The sequence below is a fragment of the Cyprinodon tularosa genome, unplaced genomic scaffold (assembly GCF_016077235.1).
Source record: "Cyprinodon tularosa strain WSP-4 unplaced genomic scaffold, ASM1607723v1 ctg797, whole genome shotgun sequence".
In the NCBI taxonomy this organism is placed as follows: Eukaryota; Metazoa; Chordata; class Actinopteri; order Cyprinodontiformes; family Cyprinodontidae; genus Cyprinodon; species Cyprinodon tularosa.
The window spans coordinates 309,005-333,452 of record NW_024039559.1 but is presented as its reverse complement, the minus strand read 5'-3'; the positions used below and the strand labels follow the sequence as shown (position 1 = coordinate 333,452).

Sequence of the window (24,448 nt, the reverse complement as noted above, 5' to 3'; positions counted from 1 at the left end):
GTTTTTGTACTTCGTTACTTCCCATCTCTGATTATTTTTAACTGCTGCCTCTTGGCCAGGTTGCCATTGCAAATATGATTTGGTTCTCCTCTAAACTAGCTGGTTGAAAAAGTTTTAATGATAATAAAACAAATACAAGTATTTGGTGAAGGAATGGGTTAGATAATGATTTATTAAAACACAGACAGTGTCCATATTTTAAGGATTATTTATCATACATTATGAGCCAGGCCGAACTTAAAACCCTGCACTGACAGAATGTTAATAATGTCTACTTAGGTTATTGCACTAAAAATGTCAAAGTTCAGCAATAGTAGACAGCAAAGCCATCAGAAGACCAGTGTTTCCCAAAGCCAGGGCAGCTAACAGGAGAGTCTTCAAGCATGAGTCCTGAAACAGACATGGAAATAAAACATCTTTTAAAACACCAAAAACTGCTACAAAACTCACAGAAGCAGCTTATACTTTTCAGGTAGGAAAAGTATAAAATCTTTTCCTTTAAAAAATTTCCCCATATTCTTTGCCATTCAAACCTTGGATTTCATGGAACTCCAGTATATGTCCTTTTCCAGAGAAGGCATGTCGATGGGCTTGATTTATCCGGGTAAAAAGTGACAGACTGCTGCACCTTAAATGCACCAGGGAGCGTTATCACAGATCCCTACTCCCAGCAGCTGGAAGACTTTATAACCTCCACTGTTCCCAACAACCTCAATAAGTTGATTTCGCACAGTTTCTATCTTAGACAGTTAAATAACTTAACTTAGTGAGTTAAATAATATTTTCAAATGTCCATTACCGTAAAAATGTCAAGTTATTTATTCTCCATGTGAACAGTATTTATATTGTTAAAACACTTTACTGTACAGCATATTATTTGTTTATTTATTATGTTATTTAATAATAACATAATAAATAAAGTTATTAAAAATAACTATTATGTTATTTTTATATATTTTTCTAAGGTGAACATTTGTGTGACCACTTTTTTCGATAATCTTTTTGCTGCTGTAAACACCAGAATTTCCCCATGGTGGGACAATAAAGGGATTTTCTATTCTATTCTATTCTATTCTACTCTATTCTATTCTATGCCAAAAAGAAAACCTGGGCCTTTATGAGCCTTCTGTTCCTGTTGCTTAGAAGAACATAAGCCTGAGGAAAAACTGCACTACACTTTCAGTAATAAGATGTTTATTTTTTCCAATTGATAAATAATAATAGATAACAGCTTTAGAATTATGCAGTTGATTCATTCATTCTGTTCTTAAAATGAACTGAATAATTATTGAATACGATGGTGGCAGTACTCAGAAACATCTCCGGTCGGCGGCTGGGAGACAGTCACTGTATAAAACCATTGTTATATTAAAATACAGTCTAAGGAGGTTTAACATTTTTAATGTGCAAGAAAAAGTCAGACTACTATGATCAATAGAAGGCTACTCCAATAAAATACTTGCTAAACTGAGCCGACAAATGCTAAATTAATATCTACATAAACTTAAAAAGAAAAAGTTCAAATACAAATGATTACATTTTGACAATATGCCTAAAAAACACATTTTATTCACTTTCAGTGTTAATAAAGCTAGAATGAAAATATCGGGAAAAACCTTTATTGTCTAGCTGAGGTGAGGCTGCTGTAAACATAGAAATAATTATCAATACATATTATTTAGAATTATACATTAAAGGTTTTATATAAAGATATATAAAAATGATAAATTATCCATTAATGGTTATATATAATGCGGATATAGTTATCATTTTATAATTTATTATTCTCAATAATATTTTAGAGTCATTTTATGTATCTAGAGGTAAGCATTATGTTTATATTGATATTTATAAATAAAATTTTATATACACCTATTACACTAGAGCAGAGGTATTCCAGGCCAAGGACCCCAAACTGATGGTTAGATGGAGCGGGGACCACCTAATTATATATATTGTATTAAATAATGTTCTATCAAACTGGCCCTATAGTTACTCTACTCTATAGTTACAGATGGAGTAATGTAACTAAAGTAATCCCTCCCTGGGATTATTCAAGTATTTCTGATTCCTGGTTGATGGGACAGGTGTTGTGAATGAAACGGTGCCCAGCTTGAAAAAGCCCCTGTGTGTCGCTGAATGTGAGCATTGATGACTGAAAGACATCTTCTGCCTCCATTTATCTGTTTACTACAGTGTGTTGAATTCATGTTAATGTGGATTTAAAGACATTTCAATTAGTGGAAAAAATTGCAGGGAGGAATATAAAAAAAAGTCTAATCAACCAAAACTTTCACGACCCCCATGCAGTACCTCTGTGGACCCCCTAGGGGTAGCGGACCCCCTATTGAAGACCTCCACAGTATAGTACTTACTGAATGTTAACCCCTGTAAAAACATTTAAAAGCACTGATCCATGTGCTCTTTCACATGTAACTCTTATAGCAGTCCGTGACAGAGTTTGAAAAAAGAGTGAAAAAAGTGAAAAAATAATTACAAAAAGTTCAATATTCAACGAATAATGATTCAATAAAAGGACTGATCTAATGTTTTGTCATCTTCTCCTTTCTATCTCTTCTTTCTTTCATCTTTTCTCTCTTTTTTTTCTTTTTTCCTTTTCTTCTTCTGTTTTTCTGCTCTATTTACATAGCAGTGTCCATATAAACTGTAAAACTTCCTGCATAATTATAATAAAGCAATTTATATGCATGAAACAAGTAAAATCTGTTGGGCTCTTTTTGGCATCAAGACAATTATTCTTATTGCCACATTGCCAGACAGGACACTGTAAAAAAAAATAAATAAATATATAGATAAAAAAATAATATAAAATAAAAAGGACTGATCTATTTTTTTAGATACAACTCAATCTGGTCTAAAGAGACTCTTAGTGTTTAAATAGTTTCCTTACCTTAGAACTAATCTGTAGTTGTTCAGAGGAGACAATCTGTTGCTCATCTAATTGCATTGCTGCAGATGTATAAAGAAGACCTTCAGATTAACAAACACAGCTAATAACTAATGACTAGTATATACTCTGCAACGAACAGGCAAATTAATCTTCATACATTTCCTGAACTGAAAGTGTTTGTTGATCAAAAGAAGAAGCCGGAAAAAGGCCAACCAAGTCACGTAGCCAATCAGAACATTTTCTGCTTGTGGAAAAGGGAGGAGCAACGAGGACTGACGAATGCCTGTAAACATGGCAGCCACTGGAAGAAAGCAGGATATACGTTAGACCAGTGAATCTTGGGTGAAAAATAAAAAGCAGACAGCATGAGAAGAAGTTTAAAGCAGGTTTAGGTAGTATTCTAAGCTCCGATCATTTCCCAGGACTATGTTTAATCCATTTCCAATTAGAATAAAAAGGTCTGACATAAATCCTAACACATGAAGATATAGCAAATTAGATTTAAAAAATATATGAGTTGATTAATTTGGTCACTGTGGATTTAATTTAGATTATTGCAAAAATTAAACCCATAAATTCATCAATATAATGCATGCCTTAATTCATGAAATTTTGAAATAAAAGTATTATTTCCTTTAACTTAATTTATAAAAGACTTTGTGACGGATTATAATGTGAAATTAAAACTTTAATTAACATGTGGAAAGGTAGTGCAAGCTCATTTGAAAGGAAAGAAACAAAAACATACAGCACCTGCTAGGATTTCAGTTAAAGATCCGACTCCCCAGTGAAACACGTTAAAAATTGGTCTCCTAAACATAGATAGAGGATTATATAAATATATTGTTAACTGATGTAATATCCATGATGTCAACTATCAGCTCTGTGGTTTATTTTAGAAAAGCTGCTCAAAGACTTAAGGATATTCATTTAGCATCTTTTGCATTAAAACCTGACTTACAGTGGTTTAATTTTTTACATGTTTTTCCTGTGTGTGTTTACCTCTTACAATCCGGCGGGGGTCTGAACACAGCGATGACTGGCTGAAGCACAGATAACACCACAACACTACAGCCGATATAAGGGTGGGCGCCTGCATGCTACACAGAGAGTTTGATTGAAACAGTCATGAAAAAAAGTTGCTGACCAACCCTGTTTTTTTGTGTTTTTTTTGTATCGTTCATTTTATTCATAGTGTAATAAAACATTAAAAAAAAGAATGTAAAGTAAAATGCTGCTCTAGTAAGTAAACAAACAACAAATATAGATATGTAATTAAAAAAAACGACTCCCCCCCTACCTCTCTGTGAGGGGTAAGTGGCTCTAATCCCCTACCAGAACCTTTTGAGCCTGAGGCTCTTCTCAGTATCTTAGCAATACAGTAGGTCTATATATGTTCAAAGGTAACCAATGGAGGGCATACCTTGGTATATATATTGCACACTCTATAAATGTAATGATCTTGGTTCTGTTGTTTTTCTCTAGGTTTTCTGTTTCAAGTTCAGCCAGGTTTTTCATTGTTTTCTAGCTTTATTGGTGCGTCTGGATTCATTTAAAGGAATAGTACACCGAAAACATGATTAGCTCACCCCCATGCTGAACAACACCCTGGAGTACTTTCTTGATATCTCAAATGCATCTGGAGATCTGGGAGGCTTCTTGCTGTCTGCTGACATTCAAATAATGGAGGTCTATGGCACCCGAGGCAGAAAGGTCCATAAAAGTCCACAAAAAACGTTTCAATATTCCTCCATACTGCTCGTCCAATGTATTCCAAGTGTCCTGAGTGGGTAGCGTCCATAATTTACTCGAAACAAAGTCATTTAGAATGTTTTTAGAGCATAAACAGTAGTGTATAGGATTTCCTAAAAGCGCGCACCTGCGAGTTCACGAGCCTACGGAAACCGCGGCAGACCAAACCAGATGAAAGTGCGCATTCAGCTTGGCAAAGAACTCATGCTCTTCCTCAACACTGAAGTCCTCAGACATATTTCTTTCGTTGTTTCTTTCTTTGCACAGGTAAACAGCACATTTCTTCTTCTACGCTTGCATTATCGGCAGAGCAGACGCTGAATGCGCACTTTCATCTGGTTTGGTCTGCCGTGGTTTCCGTAGAATCGTGAACGCGCTTTCAGGAAATCCTATACACTACTGTTTATGCTCTAAAAACATTCTAAATGACTTCGTTTCGAGTAAATTATGGATGCTACCCACTCAGGACACTTGGAATACATTGGACGAGCAGTATGGAGGAATATTGACACGTTTTTTGTGGACTTTTATGGACCTTTCTGCCTCGGGTGCCATAGACCTCCATTATTTGAATGTCAGCAGACAGCAAGAAGCCTCCCAGATCTCCAGATGCATTTGAGATATCAAAAAAGTACTCCAGAGTGTTGTTCAGCATGGGGGTGAGTAGAAAATGAAGGCTAATCATGTTTTGGGTGTACTATTCCTTTAAGTTGCCTAGGTTTTTCTGTCTGTCCTCTGTTGCCCCCTTGTGTTCTTTTCCCTTGGCTTCCTCATCAGCTCTAGACACACCTGCTCCTTATCAGCTCATTAGTCCTACCTTTGTCAATCAGCTATAAATACACTCCCTCTGCAGTCCCTCTTTGCTGGTTCCTCATCTTATTTCATCCTACCTTGGCTCCTCATGACTTTTCCCCCTGATGTTCCCATGGTCCTGGTTAGTGTTCAATTCTTATGTTGCATTTTTTTGGATTTCTGTTTTGATTTACATTTTTAAGTTGGATTTTTGGATTCCTGTTTTTGCTGCCTGATTTTTCATTAAACCTTCCAAGATCTCACCCCTGCCTCTCAGCTTCTGCTTTTGGTTCCAAACAAAAACCTTAAAACCAAACCGTGACAATAAATAATAAATCTAAAAAACTTTGTAAATCCATCTTTCCATTATCTGACACGCTTTATCCCAAGCGGGGTGGCGAGGGATGCTGGTGCCTATCTCCAGCTGTCTAGGGGCAGAGATGGGAAGTAACGAAGTACAAATACTTCGTTACTGTACTCAAGTAGATTTTTCTGATATTTTTACTTTACTTTACTACTTATTTTTATGGCGACTTTTTACTTCTACTCCTTACATTTTTACACAAATATCTGTACTTTCTACTCCTTACATTTTAAAAAATTGGCTCGTTACTTTAGTTTTGAATCATTTCAATGGAGTTACCGTTATTATTTTTCACGTCATCGATACCAAATTCAATCTAATTGGACGGGAATCTACGTTGCATTTGACGCACCACTACAAGATGAATCGACAGATTCGGCGGTATTCATTGGCGGCAAATCATTGCAGCTTGGTGGCGGTGGCGTTAGCATAGTAGCATGGACGACGAGATGATTGAAAATGAACACAACGGAGATCTAGTCCTATTGGCAGACATCCATTTAAAATGTAGGCAACGGCATGAAAAAAGTGGTTTCTAGTTTTACTTTTATACTTTAAGTAAATTTACAAGCCTGTACTTTGTTACTTTTACTTGAGTAAAGAAGTTTAATCAGTACTTCCACTTTTACCAGAGTATGTTTTAACAGAAGTATCTGTACTTTTACTCAAGTACGGAAAGTGAGTACTTTTGCCATCTCTGTCTAGGGGCGAGAGGTGTGTTCCACCCTGGACAGGTCGCCAGTCCATCACAGGGCAACACAGAGACAAACAGGACATACAACCATTGACACACACCTAAGGAGACTCTAGAGAAGCCAATTAACCAACCCAGTCTCATGGGAAAATGTACCCCCACTACGTTGGTCCACACTGCAAAACGTAGTGGAGGTACATTAATGGCCATTTTTTTGTGGTACTGTTACGTTTCTTCTGCCTATACGCTTTCTATTGTTTTACGTCCTAGTCACGTGACTTTAAAGATTCCAGCTGGGAGAAGAAAAAAAAATATATAGTTGGCTGACATTCGCTCATTTTTTGGTGGAAAGATTAATAACTTGAGTTTGTTTTTGCATTAAAATGAGTTTTGATTACATTTCTAGTGAGAAATGTATAGTTTGTTGCCAGAATATTTACTCAGGGAATGTACATATTCACTTGCTTGTTCGTTTCTTGCAAAGATTTTTCAAGATAATGTGAAACTGTAACGTTTTGGTATAAACATGGCTGAGATTTCTCTAACTTTTAGTGGGAAAATCAATAATTTCAATCAGTTTCTGCATTTAAATGGGTTTTGATTACATTTATAGCGAGAAGTGTAGGGTTTATTTACATAATATTTACTTAGTGAACATACATAATCACCCACTTGCTAGTTTTTGCTACGTTTTTCGGATCTCGTCAGGATTATGTGAAATTGCAACGTTTTGGCTGCTACCCATCGCCTAGCATTTAGCTGCCGCCCCGATTCAACATTGAATTCTTTGTGATTTAACTCCATCTGACGGATCAAACCCTCGCCACTGCGTGCGTTGCGTCTGAGGTTGATTTTCAGATCAATGCATTACGTCGTGGCATACGGGAGAAACTAATTAAACTATGGAGAAAGGGAGAAGGATGGATGGATGGATGGATGGATGGATGGATGGATGGATGGATGGATGGATGGATGGATGGATGGATACTCTGCCTTTTCAACCTACTGTATTTTTTATTTTAAACATTATTTGATGGCCTTTGTGGCAGGGATGGAGATCCATATTTTATGTCAGACACAGAGTATACATCTAGATAGATAGATGGATAGATAGATGTTTCAGTATCTATAACAACCCAAACACACAGGATTTCAGAATTAGACATCCCCAGTTATTAATTTCATATACTCACCGGATCTGAATGTCCTGTTATAAAACTTCCCATGGCGTTCCCGCCTGATGTCATTTACGTTGAGTTGCAATAAATGCTAAACTCTCTGCAGGTTCTTGTCTTTGTCGTCCGCTCTATTCAGCTGGCTTTGGAACACACGGCGAGAAGGTGGGGGCCGGGTGGTGAGGGTTACGGGGGCGAGAAACGCAAAAGTAACGCAATAGTTACTTTTACTAGTAACTAGTTACTTTTATTGTGGAGTAACTCAGTTAGTAACTCAGTTACTTTTTGGGAGAAGTAACTAGTAACTATAACTAATTACTTTTTCAAAGTAACGTGCCCAACACTGCTCACAAGACTAACTGTTGGTCCCTCCATGTTTGTTGTTTTTGAGCGCGGGTGAAAAACTCAGAGCGGAAGCACTGTTGGATTTTGGGTCGTGTAGTTTTTTTGACCCGCATTATAGTGTAGGCTTCAAGGAAAAAAAGCTACAAAATGGCGGTGCCAGTACTGGATTTTTTTTCTTTCTATTTTATTTTATTTTTTGGCATCGATCCTAGTTTTTTTTAGTTACTATTGGTTTGCTCCCGTTCCCGTCTGCTCCCGTTAATGTTTAATCCTGTACCGTACCAATCACGTGATCGTTACTAATACTGACTCCCATCCCACGGGAATCCCACAGGAATCCCGTGACCCGTTAGCCTCGTGACACCATCCTGATCTCGCGAGCTTTCAAGATTTCACTCGCTAATCAGTCTGGAGACTCTGCGTTGAAGAAAATTTGGAGCCGTTCACCAAACGAACGTCCAATCAGCGTTGGCTTTGAGGCGGGTTGAGGTGTGACGCAACGAGAAGCGCGACAGTTCAGTCTAAAGAACATGGTGGCTTCAGCCGATGAAACTAGCGTTAGCGTGGCTATCGAGCAAGTTTTATCAGAATTACAGAGTATTTCTTCACTGAAAGAAGAGCAAAACACTGCTCTGGAGGCTTTTCTCAGAGGAAAATATGTTTTTGCTCTTCTCCCGACTGGTTTCGGCAAGAGTTTGACCTATTAATTGGCTCCTCTTCGTCGTCGCTCTGTTACGTCATATGCTTCGTTGATCTGATTGGTTTATTTGGCCCGTCTATCACCAACATAGGCCAATCAGCTAACCAGTATTTTCACCCCTTCCCAAAATTACTTCTACGGAAGGTTTCCAGGTGGATATGCAGAGCAAATCCATCTGGCGGAGTCAGGTTAGTGACCCGTGAGATTTCCGAAAAAATTTCAGTCTTTAATAGAAAGGGTTGAAAATGACCTCAAATCAGCTGAAGTCAGTGTCAAAATGTGGTACTCACTACATGGAGCAAGAGAAGAATGAGTTTGTGTGGCTGGGTACCTTACCTTGCTCCATCCTCTCCTGTAGAAAAATGGGAAGGAGAAGGCTATAGCTGTGAGAATGACTGTTAGCATCATCAGCCCTCGATGAACCTGGACAGAGACACTCAGTAATATTGCTACTCTTTCTTGTAAGCTTCTTTGAATTCGAGGGTTATGTGTCCATGTAAGCATGCATAAAGATCCACCTGAAACCAGACTTTCTGACCTAACAGGGTCTGATTCGCCCACTGGTGTTTGTAGAAACTGGCGATAAAAGTACCAACACTTCCTGTTAGCATCCAGGCAAACAGCATGAGAGCACCTAAGGAAGCAAATACAGTTCAGCCAGGATTGTACTCTATCATGACAGCCTTCCTGTCCGCCATCTGATCAGCTTGTAGAAACAAGGAGCTCATCCTTGAAATGATGATTATAGTCTCATAGCTGATGTTTGAAGACAGGTAACCAAGCATACCATGCATTTTCAAAATTAGTGGCCCCCGGGAACCATGAAGAACTTCAGCGGAACCATTAATAAGTTTTCTCTGAGAGGAGACTAATGGTTGCTGTTTGTGCTTCCCAAAATCTGTAGGAAAAAAACAACAATAATACACATTATAGCAGGATACTTAAAAATCATATATTATAAAACGTAAATTTTGTGACAGATATTGCTGCACTAACACCCCCAACAGACAAAATATGTTTTTGACCTGTGAATTAGTAAAACTGGGAAAATAATCAGCAATAAATAGTACATTCCAAACAAATCCTTACCATATTAACGTTTTAACCACTGATATGGTTTTTATAAATAAATCAGGTGTAGTGGTTTTAAGTAATTTCCTCAGGGCTTTTTAACGTATCTTGTAAGGTGATCCAATTGTTTTATTGGTCTTGTTCAGTTCTAGTAGTTGTTTGATTGAACATTTAATGTATTAGGATTGTGTAGGGCTTTGCTGGGTACGTTTGAATTTTATGTCAATTCATATTGGTATCGGTGGTAGTTCCAAATGTCTGGTTTTTGGTGCAATATCTACATCGGTGTATAGAGGCTCATTTCCAGCAACTATCACTGCAGTGTTCTAATGGTACAATGTGTTTGCTCATTGGCTCAGAAGGCTAATTGATGATTAGAAAACCCTTGTGCAATCATGTTCACACAACTGAAAACAGTTTAGCTCGTTACAGAAATTACAAAACTGACCTTCCTTTGAGCAGATTGAGTTTCTGGAGCATCACATTTGTGGGGTCAATTAAACGCTCAAAATGGCCAGAAAAAAAGCACTTTCATCTGAAACTCGACATTCTATTTTTGTTCTTAGAAATGAAGGCTATTCCATGCGAGAAATTGCTAAGAAATTGAAGATTTCCTACAACGGTGTGTACTACTCCCTTCAGAGGACAGTACAAACAGGCTACTGCGGGTACTATTTAATGAAGATGCCAGTCTGGTGTCTGTTTCTCAAACTAGAGACTCTAATGTACTTATCTTCTTGCTCAGTTGTGCAACGTGGCCTCCCACTTCTTTTTCTACTCTGGTTAGAGCCTGTTTGTGCTGTCCTCTGAAGGGAGTAGTACACACCGTTGTAGGAAATCTTCAGTTTCTTAGCAATTTCTCGCATGGAATAGCCTTCATTTCTAAGAACAAGAACAGATTGTCGAGTTTCAGATGAAAGTTCTCTTTTTCTGGCCATTTTGAGCGTTTAATTGACCCCACAAATGTGATGCTTCAGAAACTCAATCTGCTCAAAGGAAGGTCAGTTTTGTAGCTTCTGTAACGAGCTAAACTGTTTTCAGATGTGTGAACATGATTGCACAAGGGTTTTCTAATCATCAATTAGCCTTCTGAGCCAATGATCAAACACATTGTACCATTAGAACACCGGAGTGATAGTTGCTGGAAATGGGCCTCTATACATCTATGTAGATATTGCTCTAAAAACCAGACATTTGCAGCTAGAATAGTCATTTACCACATTAGCCATGTATAGAGTGTATTTCTTTAAAGTTAAGACTAGTTTAAAGTCATCTTCATTGAGAACTACAGTGCTTTTCCTTAAAAAATAAGGACATTTCAATGTGACCCCCAACTTTTGAACGGTAGAGTAGATGAGAAAAAATCTCCCATGTGCCTGCATGAGAAACGATTCCTGCGAACTTCCATAGTTCCACATTAAACAAGGTTATATATATATTTTGTTTCTTACCATGTCCACTGGCCAAGAAGAGATAATAATGCTGGTCCAGATCATAGCGGGCTGGTTCTTCATGGCTAAGTCTCACTGCTCGACTAAATCTACACTGAATTAGTCCATCTGCCAGTCTCCATGACACAGAGGAGAGTCCACGCTGCAAGCAAACAATGGATGGCAAGAGGTGAAAACTTTCTCACCTTCATGATAATGTTTTTATCTTGTTATATTAACGGTTTATTTGCCCTAACTTTTATACCTCTGTGACACTATTACATATTTATTTATTATGTTATTTTATTTATCATGGTCCATCAGCGCCTATCTTTCTTTCTAGGGTTAGGGTTATGTTCCTTGTAGAAAGCTCTGACGCTTTCTACAAGGAACATAAGTGTTGTGATTCCAGTCATTTATTGTTCAGGTGAACACCTTGGCACGTCTAGGAGTCCACAATGTCAATACAAGTTCCCTGTAGTGGGTGGTTCTGCTGGCACCAGTCCAAAAGTTCCTAAAAAGCTATTGTGACATCCAAGAAAGGAGCCCCATTTGAATACTTCTGACTATGGCAATGCAATGGGCTGATGGATTAGTCTGCAGAATAGAGTGTAAACAAGAACAGCTCCCTGTGGGGCTATGCACTTGAGACCCAACTGCCGGAAACACAGCTAGTGACCATTGGGGATGTCCACTGGGACAGGTGGTGGTTCACTCTCAGCTCGAGCTTGTCCCTCAGAAGGCTACACTGGAGGGTTTCCAAAGCACTGGAGAAACGAAAGCACATAATCCTCAAACTGCTTCTAAACTCCCCTTTTGGGAGTTAACACTTTCCAGTATCTGCTTGCTGAAGGTGGTGGCTATCAGTCAGGGCTTGGTTAGCTCCTCTAATGCCTGAGAGGTAATAGGTAGGGTCAGTTTTCTCACTAATTTTATATACAAAATGATGCTGCTATGCTGCAATAAAGAGGAGTCTAAAGCCCCTGTCACACCTTGCCGATTTAGACCAGCATATGCCTGACGTACAAAAAATCGGGCAAAAACGCCGTCATACGTTGGATAAGTTATGGGTAAGTTTTGTATACGTTATGAGCACTCTGAAATACGCTGGAACACGCTGAAACACGTCGACATACGGCGAGTAAATCGAGAAATTTTAAGCATGCTCAAGATTTTCCGACGTATTCCTGCATATGCCATAAGTTAGAGGTAAGTCATTTAATCGTTGACCTATGTTAAGTGTAACTCATACTGACTTACTCTTACTGTTACTACTAAGTCGTGGCGTCTAGCTTATCCAAAACCTATGAGTATCTTGTGTATAACTTATGCGTAACTTATCAAGAACTTCTCTCCAACGCATATCAACGTATTTGACGTGTTCCAGACGAGCGCTGAACGCGTTTCTAACTTCCAGCTACTGTATAATGGCGTATTGGCAGCGTTTTGGTATAAAGGAGGTTCATAAGAGGAAACCGTCAGTTCTCCTATAGACTTCATCCCCATCATAGGGTGAGCCAGAAGGTGAGTGTGATGGATCCTCCCTGCGTTCACGTAGCCTCGTGAGACCATCCTGATCTCGCAAGCTTTCAAGGTTTCACTCGCTGATCAGTCTGGAGACTCTCCATTAAAGAAAATTTGGAGCCGTTCACCAAACGAACGTCCAATCAGCATTGGCTTTGAGGCGGGTTGAGGTGTGACGCAACGAGAAGCGCGACAGTTCAGTCTAAAGAACATGGCGGCCGATGAAACTAGCGTTAGCGTGGCTATCGAGCAAGTTTTATTGTAATTACAGAGTATTTCTTCACTGAAAGAAGAGCAAAACACTGCTCTGGAGGCTTTTCTCAGAGGAAAAGATGTTTTTGCTCTTCTCCCGACTGGTTTCAGCAAGAGTAGCCTGGCTGTTAGTACGTCATATGCTTCGTTGATCTGATTGGTTTATTTGGCCCGTCTATCACCAACATAGGCCAATCAGCTAACCAGTATTTTTGCCCCTTCCCAAAATTACTGCAACGGAAGGTTTCCAGATGGATATGCGGAGCAAATCCATCTGGTGGAGTCAGGTTAGGGCCCTGAGTCTCATTATAAAGGGCAACAAAAGAAAGATGTATGTTTTTGTTACTGTATGACTGCATATAGCAAAGCTACCAAACCTGATACACATTTAGAAAAATAACCTCTCAGTTTGAACGTTTTTGCCAAAATGATAAATAAAGCTCTTTCCTTTCTTTTTCCTATACTGTAACTGACAGAGAGAAAACCAAGCCTTTAAAGTTTTGTGTAATGCACGATAAACAGTATCCATCTTTATAGTAACCTTTGCAATTTTTTGAGCATTTAAAACTACTTCCCTGTTTATTCTTAGGCCCCGTCCACACGAAGTCAAAACGAACACGAAACGCTAATATTTTCCAGAACGTTTGTCGTAAAGACGGAGACGTAAAATAAATGTGATCGTCCACACGAATGCATGAAAACACTGCAAAATGTATGCCAGGCCTGTAAGTGGCGCTGTGGTGCCAAAGCAAAAATAGGCGACGAAATGTTGGGCATGCGCACTAATATTTATACATGGTTGCCCGGCGGGTCAATTTTCGTGGTTCAGTCAAATTCAGGTGCTGAACTATGTTGTCTATATTGCTCTGTTCTTCCTGGAGATATTCCAGAAGAAGAAGATTCTGTTGTAAGCCCGACAGCAGGGTGAGTAGCATGAGCAGCAACAATTCAACACAGTACGGCGCCATTGTTGTTGTGATACTGTGTCGCGCATGCGTGTTTAGAGGCGACGCTATGACGCATGCGTGTAAGAAAAAAAATGGGGTTAGAGCTTAAAGATGGAAACGCGAAAACAGCGTTTCAAAATCTTCCCACTCTGACGGCTGAATAAAAAAAAAGATCGTTTACACCCCCCCGAAACGCCGGCTTCGTATGGATGAGAGGCTGGTTTGGTGAAAAATGTGTGCATTTAGGCCAGGGTTTGACTTCGTGTGGAAGGGGCCTTAGTAACATGGTTCTCACGTGATTTCTAGATATATTTATGCTTGAGGAAACACATCGCTGTTACTGAAAATAGACGTATTTAAAATTCTCACCTGTGTTTGTCCTTCAGGATATGTTCGCCCACTAACAAAGGCAGCACTGACAGACACACTGTCCCCATCAGTCACACACATGTAGACGTCATCGTTGCCCTTAAAACAAAAATTTGACTTTAGTACTTAAGACACAGGGCTTTTGAAATGTTGATGGGATACATTTTGCCTGAGATTTACCATCCATTTGTCCAAGGATAGAGCAAAAGCAATGTATCCCTCTGCTGGGCCACTCAGCTCGAATGTCATCACCTGTAGAGGAAAAGCTTTTTTAAACTTTCTACTCCTTTTTAATTTGTAAGTTTGAAATATGGGTAGAAGAATAAAACTATTTTTGTCCTTGGATTAACTAAAAAAACACAAACATCGACATCAGGAGCCCTTATATGGTTCCAAGGAGAGAGATGATTTAGTTTTGGTCACACTTTCAGGGTAGGATCTTTAACAATGGATCAGGGTTCGGTCAATCCTACAAATGCTTTTTCCAAATGGATTCAACCAGTTAAATTTGGCTTGACATATTTCCATTTAGATTTTTTCCTAAATCCTTGGGTGGATTCACCTAACCTGACTCCGCCAGATGGATTTGCTCCGAATATCCATCTGGAAACCTTCCGTTGAAGTAATTTTGGGAAGGGGCGAAAATACTGGTTAGCTGATTGGCCTATGTTGGTGATAGTCAAATAAACCAATCAGATCAACGAAGCATATGACGTACTAACAGAGCGACGACGAAGAGGAGCCAATTGATAGATCAAACTCTTGCCGAAACCAGTTGGGAAAAGAGCAAAAACATCTTTTTCTCTGAGAAGAGCCTCCAGAGCAGTGTTTTGCTCTTCTTTCAGTGAAGAAATACTCTGTAATTCCGATAAAACTTGTTCCATAGCCACGCTAACGCTAGTTTCATCGGCTGAAGCCGCCATCTTCTTTAGACTGAACTGTCGCGCTTCTCGTTGCGTCACACCTCAACCCGCCTCAAAGCCAACGCTGATTGGACGTTCGTTTGGTGAACGGCTCCAAATTTTCTTTAACGGAGAGTCTCCACACTGATCTGCGAATGAAACCTTGAAAGATCGCGAGATCAGGATGGTCTCACGAGGCTAGGATTCACCTGGGCCTGTTTCACAATGCAGGTTAAACAAACTGAGACTATAATCCTGAACTCTAAATTCATATAGTCAGGTCAGCAAGGAATAACGAATCCGGTAATATTCAGAATTTAAACTTCTGAAAGTACTTTAAATATAAAATGATTCCATACTGTTCAATAAATAATTGCTTTTATTTAAGAGTGATTTTCATGTGAATGTGCTTTACTGGAGGCATCCATGTTTGTCAAAGAACACTACTGCCACCTACTGGTTTGTGACGTCACAGTACGGTATCGGCTGTTGATCAAGTCCCAGTGCTGTATCTGGTGTTTGTCACAACGCGCTATTATCCAAGTCATCTTGAAAACATTCTTCTTCCAAATGTTGGCTACATATTACGTGTTTTTTCTCTGGCCAGAAGCTCTTTTTTTCACTTTTACCCGATGTATTCCAGCATCCAGCTGCCATGCACGTGGGCATTGTCAGTTTCACTATAGCTCTGGTGAATTTCAATGGTGAAGTCCTCTGGAAATCTTAAATAATTGTTGTTGTAGGCTTACAGCACTTACGGCAGTGAGGTGTTACTATATTTGGGCAATTTGTCAGTGATCAAGACAAAAATTACTGTTCAATTATTGCTCATATAATTGCGCCTTTCCAAGCAAATGTTAGAGTTACAATAAAAAAGAAACCTTCTTAGCTTGCATGATAAAGAACAGGCTCGGACTGGTAATCTGTGATACCGGGCATCATAGATTAGGACCGGTGAAAAGGTCCTAATTTCAGCGTGCGAGGGCCGGCCCACCTTGAATCATACCGAGCCCAACACTGACCCCCGGCTCACACCGACTCCGGTCTTACCGTTGCGGTGCGGTGGGTGCGGCGCCGCAGTGATTCCAAGTCATTAAAAAGACGTAAACCTCTCTCACCGGCTGCTGAGCTGTCCGGCTGCGGTTACCGAGACACTCCGGCGCTGCAGAAAATTCCGCAAGAAAGCTATCCTTGCGGCGTGCCGGAGCCCTCCGCAACAAGCTCTCGCAAATATCCTTATTTGGGCAGTGTTATCGCGTGAAGTTACGTGAACTCAAGTGAACTTCTGTTAAATCTCCGGAGCTGTTGCCGGGGCCGCAGAGCCGCACCGCACCGTAGTCAAAAGGGCGGTGTGAGAGGGGGTGTGCGGGAGTTGCGGTCTCCGTCGGCTCGGTAACCGCACCGGAGCCAGTGTGAGCAAGGGGTTACTCTCCGGCCGAAGCTCCTACCTGTGAGAGTAAATAAGTCAAGGAGCATATATAGCCCTTCCTTGTCATGCACATCCTTGTGACGGTTGACATATGGTGTAATTTTCTTATTCTTCAAACTGTAAAATCCTTGCAACAAATTCAATTATAATAAAGCTAAAATGCTTTCTTTTAACCAAACTATGATGTTCCTCATATATTCCTCTATAAACTGCCAGATTTGCGACGTTTCCCAATCTGGCAGTTTAAGATGGCCGTCTATGGGTAAAAAATTTTCTTATTTAGATTCTTGGCCTAAGAGATCAATAGACTTTGGTTCAAATTGGAGACGTATGCGTTTGACTGTGCTTCTACTGTTTTTTTCGGTGGGGGGTGATATAGCAATAAGTTTGAATTGTTTCAATATACATATCAAACCTGTTTCTCTGAATCTTCTTTAAACATGGATAAGAAAAAGCAGTGGAGATCTTCCCCTGGATTGCATCCTGGGGGGTCTACAAGGCAAGATTTCAGAACCCCGCAGCCCTCAGAAGTAATCTAAACGTGTGAGAGAACACAACTGTTAGCATAAAACGTCGTCAGAGTCAGTATATGTAATTCTGAGTCACTCACAGGCCCAGGGAGGGTGGAAGGGGTGCTTGCTGGAATAACATTAGGGGTTGTGCTCAAAAGAGGAGGGAGGGGGGTGACACCAGGCTGGTAGATGATCGGTCCAGGTATCTTCAACCAATACTTACTATAGTGTGCAACCACAGTCACGCTGCAAATACATGGGAATACAGAATATAAACATATTTAAAGAAATATATTTTCATTTTATTCCCTAAAGAAGAGAGATATTTCAGTAGGTCTTTAGTGAGCGGAGGGGAAACCAGTTCAATCTGAACCTGTTCTCTATCCCAGAGCTGCAGACCTCATAAAGCGTCCAACTTGAAATCTATATTGTTAACGCATTCAATGGTGCTGCTGTTGGAGGGACTAAAGCATACTAAAGCCAGGCATACACTGTTCGATATTTTCAATCGTTGCACGCAGCTACAACTCAAACTGTACGACTAAACCACAGGGTTTTTAAAGGTCACAGGTCACGATGCATGTTCTTACACTGTGCGACCCAACGCTCTGATGCGATCTACCTACTTACACTGTACATCTAAGAACAAGAGGTCGGACTGAGCGAAGAGAGATGGCGCTGGTCGGACTCATCAATCTGGAAGAAGAACCCCCTTGTTTGTGCATGTGCAGTGCTCGAGGTTCTGGTAAATTAGCTCGTTGCTCTTCTTCAACAGCAGGATTTGTCCATGAACACCTTAGCACTTAGGGATAGACTTTTGTTTTAGTTTTCACGAAACCAGTGGCAGATTAGCACTGACTACGCTCCTGGCTGGTGCGTTTCAATTTCAGAGGCTGCATCCAGGTAGATCACATTAGAGTGTCGGGTCAGTCACACAGTGTGAGAACAAACATTGTGAGCTGTGAACTCACACTGTACGATGAAACCCTGTGGTTTCTTCGTACAGTATGAGCTGTAGCTGCGTGCAACGATTAAAACATTCCTACAGCGTATGCCCGGCTTTAGAGGGAATTTGTTTTTTCCTATTACTTTTGCTCTACTATCAGATAAAAAAAAAAAAGATTAATTAGAATCGTTTTCCCCTGCCAGAATTCATAGTTGTTGTTGTTTAAGCTTTTTCCTAAACTTGGATCAAGTTATTCCATAATATGGATCAGCTCAAAGGAAGAAACATAAACTCACAAAAACTGAACTGTGTCTGGAGCGTCATGAGGAGCGTTCCAGATCACCACCACCTTGCTCTGTTTGTGGTCACTTGTGTGGCTCACAGCTGAATCCTGCAAACAGTTTGAAGTGTTTGTTACTTGATGGAGACTCGTTTTACACTAGAGCCTCCTTCTGCCATGTGTTTGCTCATACCTGGTGCATAGAGCAGGTGAGCAGCTGCGTTCTGATAGGATTAGTTAACATGAAGGTGCCGATCGTTGATACGGAGGCCTGATTGGTTGGATCCCGGGCCTGTAACAGGAAGCCTTCAAAGGACTTTGAACCTGTGAGGATGACTGAAAAAAAAGAAAGTTATAACATTTTAAAACTGCATCAATGATACTACCAAAAAAATATATCAAATGTCAAATGTTTAAATGATAAAAAAATTTATATTTACCATATTAGCTACACTAGTTTTCTTTTATAAAGCAAGAACCTGAAGATCAGGACTGGTTGTAAACTAAAACCTTTTGAATCCCCTCTGAATATTTAGCAAATGTTTAGTTACCCTGGATCTTGTCTCCTGGACTGAAGCTGGTGACGTTGGTTTTCAGCTGGTAGGGGCTGGTAGTCGTCTGAGCTGGGACACCATGATGAGGTTCCATAGTACTGCAGGCTTTAGTGACCTTACCATTAGCGTAGCCAGCTGCCGGCACCAAATGACCTCCAAAGAAGGAGAGGATGAAGAAAAAACTCAAAGTCCCACGAGCCATCTGTGGGTAAAAATGTATCCCTTTAATATTCTCTGTCCCCAAGAAAAAACATCCTTAAACATGGGCTCATGTTTTAGCTTTCAAAAACCTAAAATGCAGCAATTGAGTCGATCCCTTCCCGCTATCATCTCCACCCGATCACTTTACAGGGGACCAGAAGACCTTGTCTGTTCAGCCAGGCCAACAATTCCCTTTACGACCCCCCGTTCTCCTTGAAAATGGCTATTATTGTCAGGTTTCTGTTTCTGTTATGTTTTTCTTTTGAGTATTCAGTCTTACTTTACTCCTTGTTTTCTAGTGTTTAGTTTTCTTTTCTCCATGTTTTATAGTCCTAGTTATTTCATTATCATTTTGTTGTTATTTCCAGTCTTCCAGGTTTCTATTTGTTGCCCTCTGCTGCCCTCTTGTGTTCTCCTTCTTCCCTAGCTCCTTCCCTCTCTTGTTCTTTGCACACCTGCTCCCAGTTTCCTCATTAGCCCCCTCTTTGTCTCAGTCTCCTTTAAAAAGCCCTCTCTCTTCAGTTCCCCTTTGCTGGGTCCTCGTCAAACACCGTCAAACATGCTCCAACTCCTTCTCTCTGTGCCTTCTTCCTTATGATTGTTATTCCCCTGATGTCTCCATGGTTTCTGGTACGTTTAGACTAGTTTTCATGTTTTGATTTTTGTTTTTTTTGGACTCTCGGTTTCTTGTTTGTTTGGACTTTGTTTTCTTTTTGGATTTTTGGATAACCTGCCTCTGTCTTCTGCTAACTCATTATTAAATCCACAAGAGATTCACCTCTGCCTCCCTGCCTCTGCTTTTGGGTCAACTAACCTTAGCCAAATTGTGACAATTATGCAACAAGTATTGTCGATGTTCCCTCTTCTAAATCGGACTTGCTCATTATTTCACTATATATTTTTTTCTGGGCCCATCTCTCATTGTTGTGTTGGGGTCATGTTTTCCCATCGATCCCTCCTGAAGAGGCCAACAAAGGTACCAGTGTTTGTCCAGAGTTTCAAATCATTGTTCAACTCTGCAGTAATTTGTTTCTCAACACGCAACACTCACCAACTTGGAAAGACCTGCTTTCCAAGATACTTACAGTGGAGGTGCTTTTAAAGAGATTCCTTCATTCAAATTTCTTACCTTTAACTATTGTTTAAAGGCCAAATTTCTGAACAACATGCAATAAAACTACGTGATTGCTATCACATGAAACGACAATGGTGGTTTTTTTCTGACGTTGACATGCAAGTAACAAATGATGACATGCCGATAACAAACGGTCAGTTCAGGTGTTCAGGAATCAGGAAATTGTCAATCTACCTTAGATTTTAAAATAGAAACATTTTCTTTTTTTATAGTATTTTATTTAAAAATTCAATGTATAACATGGATGCATAAAAACCTCATTTTATTTCAGTGTTAAATTCAGTTTAAAGTAACAGATTATAATTAAAAATGTGTCCGGACCTTTACTGGTTGTTGATTTTCCTATTAGGACCCAGATGATTTTTAATTGGTTTCCCCTGATGTTAGCCTCGTGAAACCATCCTGATCTCGCGAGCTTTCAAGGTTTAACTCGCAGATCAGTCTGGAGACTATCCGTTAAAGAAAATTTGGAGCCGTTCACCAAACGAACGTCCAATCAGCGTTGGCTTTGAGGCGGGTTGAGGTGTGACGCAACGAGAAGCGCGACAGTTCAGTCTAAAGAACATGGCGGCTTCAGCCGATGAAACTAGCGTTAGCGTGGCTATCGAGGAGGTTTTATCGGAATTACAGAGTATTTCTTCGCTGAAAGAAGAGCAAAACACTGCTCTGGAGGCTTTTCTCAGAGGAAAAGATGTTTTTGCTCTTCTCCCGACTGGTTTCAGAAAGAGTTTGATCTATCAATTGGCTCCTCTTCGTCGTCGCTCTGTTAGTACGTCATATGCTTCGTTGATCCGATTGGTTTATTTGGCCCGTCTATCACCAACATAGGCCAATCAGCTAACCAGTATTTTTGCCCCTTCCCAAAATTACTTCAACGGAAGGTTTCCAGATGGATATGCAGAGCAAATCCATCTGGCGGAGTCAGGTTACCCTGATGTAAGATGTTCAAAGTCCCTAAACCTTTTAGATTAGTGAATTTACCTATAATTTGTCCATCAAACGTGGCAAAACATGACTGAGAGGCCAATGCTTTACCTTTAGCCTCAGGCTGACAAGCCTGGGTAAGAAATAGAAAGCCAAAGGGTCTGGGTACCCTTCGCCCAGGTTAGACTCAGAGCGCCTGTGGTCCTCAAACAGACACCACATATAAAACCTAGCCTGCAAAAGAAGGTAACATTACCACAGGAGGCTGCAGTCCATCAGGACCAGAACATTCCGTCACAAAAACAGTTTTTTCCCATCTGCTACCAGCCTTATCAACAAGGCCAAGAGCCGCCCGTGACACTGGACAATGTTTCTCTCCCCCATTCAGGATTTCTGCCTTACATTAACGCACAGTCTACTGTGTGTATATAGCTTCTGTGTATATATATATATATATATATATTCTATCTTATTTTGTTTTTTGTCTGCACCAACAATACCAAGTCTAATTCCTTGTAAGTGCAAACCTACTTGGCAATAAACTGGATTCTGATTCTGATACTTTTGGCTATATATCCAAAAGTGTTGTTATTATATTTCAACTTCTGCTTTTAGTTAGGGTTTTTTTTGGGACTCCACGAACATAGAAAACATGCACATTACTAGCTTTGTGGTGTCTGTTGTTTGTTATTTATTTAATTTAAAATATTGATAAATTGCCAGTATTCTACAACATATAGCTGTTATGGTTCTCCCCATTTGGGACTCTGAGTTTTTATTTTTCTGTTATCAGTTGTTCTGTTTTGTTCTGTGGTTTATTTTCTATTATATTCAAACAGTCTTTAGTTACTCTCTGCTGCCCCCTTGTGCTCGTTTCCTTTCCCCTTTGCTTCCTTCTAGTTAGTTCCATTCACACCTGCTCCTTATTCAGCTCGTTAGTCCATTCTTTGCTCTGTTTAGGGTGACCACCCGTCCCACGTAGCGCGTGTGCGCACAGCGTTTGAAGCCCAATTCATTCGTCCCGCAAATTGAGACCGTGTCACGCATAATCAATGCAAGAAATATGAAAAAGCTTATGGTCGTCAAGTTGTGCTTACTCTCATATGACAGCAGATGGCAGTGAAAGCCCAAATTCATGAGATAAAGGTTTGGAGTAAATTTTTAAACATCTTTCTACCACTTTTTTTTTTATTTGAATCATCAGTGGCCGGTCTAAACATTTTCCAAGAATGCAGCCAGAACGCGCGGTGACGTAAAAAAAGCACGCTCGCGTAAAATACTAGTTGGAACTGCGCATTATTGTAATTTTACACTTATGTAGTGAAAGAGAAGGTTCTCCTCAATGCTGCACGCTCCAACAAGAAATACAACTTCAAGAAGAAACCTGAAGGTAAGAAACCTAGATATGTAAGACTCCATTTGTCTAAGATGGGGTGCAAATGTGTCACTTTTAGGAAACAGTAGCCTTTTAGGTCAAAATATGTCATTGTTTTGCATAGGATTGTATTTTGGCACCTTTTTGTATTGTTTTGTATTGTGATGGTGATGGGTTTGCACTCCTCTGTCTATACTGGAAAACCATTTGGAAGCTTATCATAAATTAATTCTGTCTCTTATCTTTCTTTCTTATTTTATTCAGATACTGGTGAAAAGGTTTGAGTCCTAAAGGTGACCCCAAAGTCCTAAAGGTGTCCCCAGAACACTGAACAGTTTTTTTTTTTTCCTGTTCCTGCTTTTACCAACATCCAAGTTCACCATCCTTCCTCCCCCTTCTCGTTCTGTGAACCTCTGGAGTCGTGAGTTAAGCCTTTTTTTTTTTTTTTTACAGTTCCTGTGGTGTAGAGCAACTACAATTCCTGTTAATCCTTTCATTTCAAATTATTATTTATTTAAAGTGAATAAATTGTAATAAAAAATAAATAAAATTGAATAGCTAAAGTAAATCGGAATTGGAAGTGCATCTGTTCATTGAATGTTCAAAGTATTATGAATCTTTATTTAGAAAGAAATACACATTGGTTGGCCTATTCATGAGCTTACATCAGCAATTACACATGTTTATGGGAATAGGGCATTATTAATATACCATGTAAGGTGGTATGTGCTAGAAATGTGTAAACCTCTATCAGTGAGTCTGCCCGTGAGGTGGGGTCACCGCTGCACCAAGCAGTGTCCCACTTTGTCCCCCAGAAACATACCCCTTGTCCCCCCTTGGGCTTATTAGCAGGTGGTCACCCTAGCTCTGTTCCCCTTAAATACTCCACCTCTGCAGTCACTCAGTGCTGGTTCCTTGTTGTTGTTTCCTCATCTCTGGCTCCCCACATTAGTTTTCCCCTGAAGTTTTTTGGTTCTTGGAATTTTTGTTCTTTGGATTTTTCCTCAAATTACTGATTAAATCTCCAAGATTCACCATTATCTCCTGATCTCTGTATTTGGGTCCTCAAACAACCTCACCACCCATTGTTGACAATAGCATTAGAAAGTTTTAATAAAAACAAAACAAAAACAAATCCACAACTGTGTCAACCTTAATGAAATTCAAAGAAGCATTCAGCAACTTTGTTTGTTTTTCAGGTCATAAATTCCGAGGTAGGAAAAAAAAATCCAGAGAATACATTTATTTTCAAAGTTTCCTGTTCCTGATGCTGCAATCAAGTCAATAACAACAGCTAATACAGTAAGAGATTTAAAGTTTAGCTAGAAATGCCCTAAAAGCATTTATTTATATGATTTAGACCATCTAAGAACATTAGCTGAGTTAAGGTAGTCACTGTACTCACCACTCAGAACAAGGAAGAACAGCCAACTTGTGTCTGACAGTTTAACAATCGCATAGTAAGCATGAATGCAATGCTGTGCTTGTAGTTTTACAAGCCTTTAGCAGTTATACAAATGGGTGGACTTTTGAAACATGCAGATAGGACTCTGCAGTTAGGGTGGGTCATTATCTAATCATATGTGCCTTTGAGGACATGTCTACACAGCTTTTCATTAGCTTGAAGAAGCTCGGAAGATGTATTTAGTAAACTGAATGGAAGTTTACAGCGTTTTACATCAGTTTAGGTGCACATCAGTATAGAAACAATAATGCTACACACCTTGGACTGCTGGAGGGCAGTCTAAGCCTATAGCAGGAAAAAAGGTCTAAGGCACCGTTTTTATCATTCTGCTTCTTTCTGTCTCTAATCTCCCACTCTGCAGAATTTGTTAGTTCAATCTCAAAGTTCAATCAACGTTAT

At 39.7% G+C, this 24,448-nt stretch overlaps 1 protein-coding gene across 2 annotated transcripts; it reads right to left on the bottom strand.

The window, feature by feature from the left end:
- Nucleotides 1-154: 154 nt before the first annotated feature.
- On the bottom strand, nucleotides 155-24,124 carry frrs1a (ferric-chelate reductase 1a). 2 transcript variants are annotated; one of them, XM_038271253.1, is made up of 17 exons: nucleotides 23,990-24,124; nucleotides 18,947-19,151; nucleotides 18,589-18,731; nucleotides 18,412-18,506; nucleotides 17,268-17,415; nucleotides 17,073-17,192; nucleotides 14,507-14,578; nucleotides 14,327-14,425; nucleotides 11,256-11,397; nucleotides 9,521-9,631; nucleotides 9,252-9,367; nucleotides 9,070-9,156; nucleotides 3,914-4,011; nucleotides 3,665-3,723; nucleotides 3,069-3,212; nucleotides 2,912-2,970; nucleotides 155-390 (listed from the first exon to the last, which is right to left on the bottom strand). In XM_038271253.1, exons 2-17 carry the CDS (start codon nucleotides 19,149-19,151, stop codon nucleotides 298-300), a joined length of 1,791 nt encoding a protein of 596 aa, XP_038127181.1. In that variant the 5' UTR covers nucleotides 23,990-24,124; the 3' UTR covers nucleotides 155-297. The 2 variants fall into 2 exon arrangements, with proteins under 2 accessions (XP_038127181.1, XP_038127182.1); XM_038271254.1 differs by lacking the exon at nucleotides 3,069-3,212.
- Between the last annotated feature and the right edge of the window lie 324 nt (nucleotides 24,125-24,448).